This window comes from Pholis gunnellus (genome assembly GCF_910591455.1).
Source record: "Pholis gunnellus genome assembly, chromosome: 17".
NCBI lineage: Eukaryota > Metazoa > Chordata > Actinopteri > Perciformes > Pholidae > Pholis > Pholis gunnellus.
In genome coordinates this window covers 21,676,667-21,687,098 of record NC_136544.1, presented here as the reverse complement: position 1 = coordinate 21,687,098, position 10,432 = coordinate 21,676,667, and the positions used below count along the sequence as shown (strand labels likewise).

The 10,432-nt window shown below is 35.3% G+C and overlaps 1 protein-coding gene across 2 annotated transcripts in view; it reads left to right on the top strand.

Moving 5' to 3' along the window:
* LOC306709590 (MBT domain-containing protein 1-like) overlaps positions 1–9,498 on the top strand; it is an 18,108-nt gene extending 8,610 nt beyond the window's left edge. For both annotated transcript variants that reach the window (XM_079177799.1, XM_079177798.1), the window contains exons 10-18: positions 58–193; positions 535–590; positions 809–913; positions 1,010–1,157; positions 3,337–3,419; positions 3,854–4,091; positions 4,403–4,471; positions 4,977–5,165; positions 8,943–9,498. In XM_079177799.1, coding sequence (XP_079033925.1) covers positions 58–193; positions 535–590; positions 809–913; positions 1,010–1,157; positions 3,337–3,419; positions 3,854–4,091; positions 4,403–4,471; positions 4,977–5,165; positions 8,943–9,052 — 1,134 coding nt within the window. In that variant the 3' untranslated portion in view covers positions 9,053–9,498. The remainder of the gene's footprint in view (positions 1–57; positions 194–534; positions 591–808; positions 914–1,009; positions 1,158–3,336; positions 3,420–3,853; positions 4,092–4,402; positions 4,472–4,976; positions 5,166–8,942) is intronic.
* The last annotated feature ends 934 nt before the right edge of the window (positions 9,499–10,432 follow it).

The following is a 10,432-nucleotide window of genomic DNA, read 5'->3' as shown; positions in this document are numbered from 1 at the left end:
TTTAGATGTGTTGTTGTTGTTGTGTATTTCTGTGTATTGTGTGTGTTGTTGTCGCAGGTGATCGGCGGTCGCCTCCGTCTGGTGTACGAGGAGTGTGACGACGGCTCGGACGACTTCTGGTGCCACATGTACAGCCCGCTGATCCACAGCGTCGGCTGGTCCAGATCCATCGGACACAGGTTCAAACGCTCCGGTGGGTTTAAACCAAAAGAGGTTTTCAGTCAAAAATCTCCAGAGTAAGTGAGTAAGTGAGTAAGTGAGTAAGTGACCCTTTAGTGGAGGTCGTTTGGTCTGGAGTTACTGATGCAGCTCCATGTGAAGACGTCACCTGCAAAACGTAGGATTTAAGCCTGTGTGTGTGTGTGTGTGTGTGTGTGTGTGTGTGGGTGTGTGTGTGTGTGTGGGTGTGTGTGTGTGTGTGTGTGGGTGTGTGTGTGTGTGTGTGTGTGTGGGTGTGTGGGTGTGTGGGTGTGTGGGTGGGTGGTGATGGTGGTGGTGATGATGATGATGATGATGAAGAAACTGTGTTTCCAGATGTGTCGAAGAAACTGAGCGCTCAGACAGACGCTCCTGGAAAGCTGTTTGCCAAGGTGAGAACAACGACATCATCACCATCACCTGTCCTCTTGAGGTGAAGGAGGTGAAGGAGGTGTGATGTGTACCTGTGCAGGTGAAGGAGGTGTGATGTGTACCTGTGCAGGTGAAGGAGGTGTGATGTGTACCTGTGCAGGTGAAGGAGGTGAAGGAGGTGTGATGTGTACCTGTGCAGGTGAAGGAGGTGAAGGAGGTGTGATGTGTACCTGTGCAGGTGAAGGAGGTGGATCAGACTGGTTCCTGGTTCGAGGACGGGATGAAGCTGGAAGCCATCGACCCTCTGAACCTGTCAGCCGTCTGCGTGGCCACAGTGAGGAAGGTGAGGACCAGCTGGATAGCTGACATGAACCTCAACATCTCACCTGAATAAACACCTGTCCTCTGTCCTCTGTCCTCTGTCCTCTGTCCTCATCAGGTCCTGGCAGACGGGTATCTGATGATCGGTATCGACGGTTCGGAGGCGGCTGACGGTTCTGACTGGTTCTGTTATCACTCCACCTCTCCCTCCATCTTCCCCTCCGGCTTCTGTGAGATCAACAACATCGAGCTGACGCCCCCGAGAGGTATTCATGTCTTCATGTCTTCATGTCTTCATGTCTTCATGTCTTCATGTCTTCATGTCTTTATCTCTTCATGTCTTCATGTCTTCATGTCTTCATGTCTTCATGTCTTTATCTCTTCATGTCTTCATGTCTTCATGTGGTTTATTTATCATTGTTTCACGGATAGACTTTGTCCTGTGGACCAGAGAGCTGCGTCTACACACACACACACACACACAGACCAGTACAGCTGACTGGTCGTGATGAACAGGACTGAAGGGTCCAGCTGGTCTTTTGTTTCCAGGCTTTGGACACAAAGTTAACAAAGTAAACATGTCAGAACACTGAAGATCTGAAGATAAACAAGAAGACGTTCGTTCAAGATGTTCACTTCAATCATAAACTTCCAGAAGTCTGATGATGAATAAAAACTCTGACTAAAGATCGTTTTACAGATAAATTCAATAATAAGCAAAAAGAATAATAAATAAATATATGATTTGCCGGATGAATAACAAACACAACTAAAGCTGCGAGCAGCGATGAACGGGTCCTCGCATCCTCCAGCGCGTCGGGGTGCCGGCGGTACTCCGGCCTGCGCGGCCGAGAACGTCCGCGACCGTGGAACAACGCGTCCGCGAGTGACACGTCATTAATCCCGCGTGGATGATGCTTTGCAAATAGTCCAATGCTATGGAAAAATGACACCAAAATCCAAGTGGCCAACTTCTGGTAGGGTTTAGAGTATGGTGCCAAGAGACCTATTTTTAAGTCTCCATAGGATACATGTGCCTACCAAGTTTTATACAGCTCAACCGTAGCACTGGGGCAGGTCTTTTGAAATATTGTAGGGGGCGCTGCAGAGGCAATTTAAAACAGCCAAGGCCAAAAATCATACAAAATATATGTACAAAGTGTCATGAATTTGTCAGCATCCCAACCCACTAAACCATATTTCCTTCAGCCAGTAGGCGGCGCTATGAGTTATTGAAAGTTTTCAATTGAAGTATGTTCAGGCTTGAAGTGGCATCATGCATAAGAAGTTTTGTGCAGATTGGATAAAGTACCTTGGAGTTATAACAACTTCCTTTTTCATGGCGAACGATGCGTCGCCACGGCAACAGCGTTCAACGAAAACTCACAATATATATGGCGATTCTTCATCAATGTCTTAAGACTATCCTTACCAAATTTGAGACTAATCGGGTCACCTGGCTAGGAGGAATAAATAAAAGTATAAAATAAAACATTTCATTTAGCCAGTAGGCGGCGCTATGAGTTATTGAATGTTTTTCCATTCAAGTATTTTCAAGCTTGAAGTGGCATCATGCATAAGAAGTTTTGTGCGGATTCGTCAGCCGGCTCATCAGCTTGGAGATTCAAGGTCTTATATTATCCGGCTCGTCAGCCGGCTCATCCAGCCGGCAAGGTTCTTCGATGAAAACTCTAGCTTTTAATAATTTTTAATCACAAAGGTCTTAAGAGCATCCTACGAAGTAGGAAGTAGGAAGTAGTATGCTCTTAAGTACGAAGGCAGAAAAATGGAAAAAGTGACAAAAAGCACAACTTTGCGGGTTTACTGTAGCGCAGTTGGTTGAATGCAACAAAAATCTCAGGGTATATTACAGGATGCGATGTGCACATATGCTGAATGTTTTGTGAATTTTCGACAAATGGTTGAGAAGTTATGTGTATTGATATTAAGCCACGCCCCTAAGAAGTGTATTGGTCCATATCTTATCAACGCAAAGAGATATCAAAAACCTTTTGATAAATCTGAGTGATCTACATACAATAATGATCCACAGCAAATCTGGTAGCAATCGGACCCATCATGTAGGAGCAGTTTGCAAAGATTTGTTTTTCACTAAATTCAAGATGGCGGAAAATCTAAGTAGGCGGAGCTTAGCGGTCTGAGTCTGATGTATGTTGAATTTCAAGTCAATCAAACATACTGGCAAAGGGGCGTCGCCGGCGCGCCTTGTAGGGGGCGCTAGAAAGCCATTTTTTTACACACAAATATGCAACCTATATCAGATGGTTATTTTCACCAGGCCTGACAAGTGGCGACGGCCTAAATGCTGACCTGGAGGCATTTACCATGACGACGTCCACTACTCATACACACACTGTGGTTTTGACTCTTCAGCGTGTTTGTGGATCAATCCAACACATCTGGTCTGGTGCTTGTGTTCTTCAGGTTACACCAGTCTTCCCTTCAGGTGGTTCCGGTATCTGAAGGACAGCAGGTCTGTGGCGGCTCCTGTGAAGCTCTTCAACAAGGTTAGCGCTGAACACCAGACATGATGGTCTGTTTCTGCTGATGTGAGTATTTACTGCTGGATTACTCTGATGGTCCGACAATAAAACAACCTGAAGACTGAGCTCGTTTCCATTAGTCACGAGATCAAACACCAATCAAAGAGGAGAAAGTCTGTTCTACAACAACACCAACATGTAACTTAATCAATAGGACCTTTTATTAATAACAATAATACATCAATCAGCAGAAATGAATGTGCACAAATACATATATATATATATATATATGTACTGTATATATATATACACACACACCATGGTCTTCTACAGCGGGGTTAGTTTGCTCAGTTGATCAACAGCTGCTGTTTAAGGTAAACTTTCACACTCATCTCAATGCAACAACGTCTCTTCTGTGTTGTTTTTGAACCCTGAATCCGTCTCGTCTCCTCCGGCAGGACGTCCCTCATCACGGTTTCCGTCCCGGCATGAAGCTGGAGGCCGTGGACCTCATGGAGCCCCGGCTGGTCTGCGTCGCCACAGTGACCCGCATCGTCCACCGGCTGCTGAGGATCCACTTCGACGGCTGGGAGGACGAGTACGACCAGTGGGTGGACTGTGAGTCACCTGACCTGTACCCAGTCGGCTGGTGTCAGCTGACCGGCTACCAGCTGCAGCCTCCTGCTGTCACTGCAGGTAACACACACACACACACCTAATGATGTATTGTAGTGAAGTAAAAGTACAACGTTTTGTGCCTTGAACTTAAGTAACTGTACTTCGTTACTTTCCACCACTGCCATCATGTAATACAATAATATCATAACTTTGAATGAGTTTAGCTTTCTTTAGCTGTGTTAGCTATATACCACATGACTGACCAATCACAGAGCCCCTGTCAGTTGTTTTACCTAGTAACAAGCCAAAGTCAGATTGTGACAGGGAGCTCCTCTTTAGTTTGACGAGCTTCAATCCAGATGAATAAAGGAAGTGTGTTTGTGTTTCAGGCTCCAGAGATCTAACGTCAGCCTCCAGACAGAAGAAGAAGTCTCAGCACTACAAGGGACAGAAGAAGAGTACGTCTGTGAAACACTGACGCTAAACTGTGTTCAGAGTTTGACACAATATTTTGATATATTTCACATTCATAAATACTTGATTTAAAAAAAAAAAAGGTGAATTAAACAAGTACAAAAAGAAAATCATACAAGTAGAAATGATCATAAAGACTAAAATAGACGTTCATTTATTGGGCTAAAACGGAAACAAACAAGAATAAGATATAAAATAAGTTTTATATATTTTAGTATGAATATAAACAGGAATGTTTATTGTAAATGTATTAAATACATAAATAACTAAAGTTATATTCTTTCTTTTTGGAGCCCAGATGAGTTGTTGTTCCTCTCTTCAGAAGATAAATCATAAAAATGTGAATTTATGGGAGAATAAGAATAAAGAAATAGTTTCTATAGATATTGTTGGGGTCCTCAAAAGAGACAAATATGAAAATATTACTAATATAATTATTTCTGGAGGATATTAAGCTGTTTCTCTGACTTTACCGTCTTCGTCTCTCAGAGAGGAAGTTGCCGATCGCTAAGCGTCCCGTCAACCTCTCCGGCGCCGTGGTAACGGGCGTCCCCAGGAGCCAATCAGGAGACGAGAATGAGACGTTGCTCAATTACCCATCACCCCCTACTCCTGCCTCAGCAGCCCAGCCCCCCTCAGCCGACCCAGAGAGCAGCCCCAACACTGAGGGGGGGGCAGGTACACACACACACACACACACACACACACAGTCCATACTATAATACAGTAATATTATTAACATTATGACTAATACATGAACATATTAACATTATGACTAATACATGAACATATTAACATTATCACTAATACATGAACATATTAACATTATGACTAATACATGAACATATTAACATTATCACTAACACATGAACATATTAACATTATGACTAATACATGAACATATTAACATTATGACTAATACATGAACATATTAACATTATGACTAATACATGAACATATTAACATTATGACTAATACATGAACATATTAACATTATCACTAATACATGAACATATTAACATTATCACTAACACATGAACATATTAACATTATGACTAATACATGAACATATTAACATTATCACTAATACATGAACATATTAACATTATCACTAACACATGAACATATTAACATTATGACTAATACATGAACATATTAACATTATGACTAATACATGAACATATTAACATTATGACTAATACATGAACATATTAACATTATGACTAATACATGAACATATTAACATTATCACTAATACATGAACATATTAACATTATCACTAACACATGAACATATTAACATTATCACTAATACATGAACATATTAACATTATGACTAATACATGAACATATTAACATTATGACTAATACATGAACATATTAACATTATCACTAATACATGAACATATTAACATTATGACTAATACATGAACATATTAACATTATGACTAATACATGAACATATTAACATTATGACTAATACATGAACATATTAACATTATCACTAATACATGAACATATTAACATTATGACTAATACATGAACATATTAACATTATGACTAATACATGAACATATTAACATTATGACTAATACATGAACATATTAACATTATGACTAATACATGAACATATTAACATTATCACTAATACATGAACATATTAACATAATCACTAATACATGAACATATTAACATTATGACTAATACATGAACATATTAACATTATCACTAATACATGAACATATTAACATTATCACTAATACATGAACATATTAACATTATCACTAATACATGAACATATTAACATTATGACTAATACATGAACATATTAACATTATGACTAATACATGAACATATTAACATTATCACTAATACATGAACATATTAACATTATCACTAACACATGAACATATTAACATTATCACTAATACATGAACATATTAACATTATGACTAATACATGAACATATTAACATTATGACTAATACATGAACATATTAACATTATCACTAATACATGAACATATTAACATTATCACTAATACATGAACATATTAACATTATGACTAATACATGAACATATTAACATTATCACTAATACATGAACATATTAACATTATGACTAACACATGAACATATTAACATTATGACTAACACATGAACATATTAACATTATGACTAATACATGAACATATTAACATTATGACTAATACATGAACATATTAACATTATGACTAATACATGAACATATTAACATTATAACTAATACATGAACATATTAACATTATCACTAATACATGAACATATTAACATTATCACTAATACATGAACATATTAACATTATGACTAATACATGAACATATTAACATTATCACTAATACATGAACATATTAACATTATGACTAATACATGAATATATTAACATTATCACTAATACATGAACATATTAACATTATGACTAATACATGAACATATTAACATTATCACTAATACATGAACATATTAACATTATGACTAATACATGAATATATTAACATTATCACTAATACATGAACATATTAACATTATGACTAATACATGAATATATTAACATTATCACTAATACATGAACATATTAACATTATGACTAATACATGAACATATTAACATTATCACTAATACATGAACATATTAACATTATGACTAATACATGAACATATTAACATTATCACTAATACATGAACATATTAACATTATGACTAACACATGAACATATTAACATTATGACTAATACATGAACATATTAACATTATGACTAATACATGAACATATTAACATTATGACTAACACATGAACATATTAACATTATAACTAATACATGAACATATTAACATTATGACTAATACATGAACATATTAACATTATCACTAATACATGAACATATTAACATTATAACTAACACATGAACATATTAACATTATAACTAATACATGAACATATTAACATTATGACTAATACATGAACATATTAACATTATCACTAATACATGAACATATTAACATTATGACTAATACATGAACATATTAACATTATGACTAATACATGAACATATTAACATTATCACTAATACATGAACATATTAACATTATGACTAATACATGAACATATTAACATTATCACTAATACATGAACATATTAACATTATGACTAACACATGAACATATTAACATTATGACTAACACATGAACATATTAACATTATGACTAATACATGAACATATTAACATTATGACTAACACATGAACATATTAACATTATGACTAATACATGAACATATTAACATTATGACTAATACATGAACATATTAACATTATGACTAATACATGAACATATTAACATTATAACTAATACATGAACATATTAACATTATCACTAATACATGAACATATTAACATTATCACTAATACATGAACATATTAACATTATGACTAATACATGAACATATTAACATTATCACTAATACATGAACATATTAACATTATGACTAATACATGAATATATTAACATTATCACTAATACATGAACATATTAACATTATGACTAATACATGAACATATTAACATTATCACTAATACATGAACATATTAACATTATCACTAATACATGAACATATTAACATTATGACTAATACATGAACATATTAACATTATCACTAATACATGAACATATTAACATTATCACTAATACATGAACATATTAACATTATCACTAATACATGAACATATTAACATTATGACTAATACATGAACATATTAACATTATCACTAATACATGAACATATTAACATTATGACTAATACATGAATATATTAACATTATCACTAATACATGAACATATTAACATTATGACTAATACATGAACATATTAACATTATCACTAATACATGAACATATTAACATTATGACTAATACATGAACATATTAACATTATCACTAATACATGAACATATTAACATTATGACTAATACATGAACATATTAACATTATCACTAATACATGAACATATTAACATTATGACTAATACATGAACATATTAACATTATGACTAATACATGAACATATTAACATTATCACTAATACATGAACATATTAACATTATGACTAATACATGAACATATTAACATTATCACTAATACATGAACATATTAACATTATGACTAATACATGAATATATTAACATTATCACTAATACATGAACATATTAACATTATCACTAATACATGAACATATTAACATTATCACTAATACATGAACATATTAACATTATGACTAATACATGAACATATTAACATTATGACTAATACATGAACATATTAACATTATGACTAACACAAACATTATTAACATTATTAATAACACTTTAACATTATTAGTAACTAAAGTTAAAGTAAAAGTACCTCAGATGTCTTTTGTTTCTGCAGCTTCACAGATTAAAGAAGAGAACATGGAAGGAGCTGAGTTTTCTTCTGAAAGGACTGAAACAGAAACTAACGGATCTTCTGGAGAGTTCTTCACCAACCAGCACCAGTAGGCCTCCTCCATCCTTCTCCTTCATCTCTCTCTACAATTATGAGTTTCAATCCTCATCAAACTCATCTACTGTGGCTAAATCACTGTTCTCTCTTGGTGTCCAGTCAGACCAGAACGTGGCTCAGCACAGTTCATCCACGTCTACATTGTGTTGAAAGTTTGCCGATGTATTCGGGTTTATAGCGTCTCTTTAGGACAAAGTCACTGAGGTCCTCTGTATTCTCCCATTTAAAAGCCTGGATATTTCAAAAGCTAATTATATCGTTTATTTTAGGATCATTATATTTAAATAAGGAAAAATACGCAACAAATAACAAATGGTCTATTCAACAGATTATTTATGAGCTGTAATTTATTTTTTAATTGGTTGATTTTGATCAACGACCTTCTTCGTTTCCTAAAATCACACTCGCCGTCTCCATTTTTTGGGGGCTTCCCAACAACAAAACTTCCCTTTCGTAGTCTTCATGGGATGGGGGGGGGGGGGGGGGGGTAATGGTCCTGTTGCTGTCGGAATTATGACGACACTCTCAGACTCTTCTGACTGAACAACAAGAACCAGAATACAGAAGAAACATTTATGGTTAAAGAAGAAGCTGAAGGAGGTCCAGGATAGTAGCGTTACTCATCTTTGGTTCCTCTGAGAAAAAAAACGAAGGGACGACGAAAAGAACATTTTTGTAGGATGATTTTTTCCAACGCCAACATCTTTGTTGTTTGTTCGTGTTTGAGGGTCAGAACTCTTGCGTATTTAATCATTATAATAATAATTCTGAATGCTGTGTAATGTCATGTTGAGATTAGCAGACATTTAAAAAACCTTTTGTGTGTGTTTGTGAGATAAGGTGTGTTTGTGTGTGTGTGGATTCTGGACTGATGAGTTGTCTCTAGAAGGTCTGCATCGTGACAGCGTCGTGTTCAGCAGTATATTATATGTATATTATTACTGTGTGTTTAAAACCAGCCAAAAGTGAGTGAAGTTTGGCTGAAGGTGTTTTTATCAAAGATTCTTCTCCACTTAAACGTCCTTTTTGCCAGAAAAAAACACTTATTTTGCTCCAAAGGTCAGTTAAATCATATCTCCAGGGCTCTGTCACAGTAACGGCAATAAATAAATGTCCAAACGATTGCAATAAGAGATTAAAGTTGAGTATCATTTCAAATGTACAGTAATGGTGCCGATTCCATCCTTGAGTTTAAGAACCAATGCCTTATTATTTGATACCATTTTTCTGCTTTTACCAAAAAGGAACTTTTCAAATGCGAGAGTTTTATTTTGTCTTCACACAAACTGAGATATAAGTGATAATATTGATATTAAAGTCAGGTATTATCTGTTAAAGCATTCGTAAACAGTATTTGATGCCATATTTATGTATTT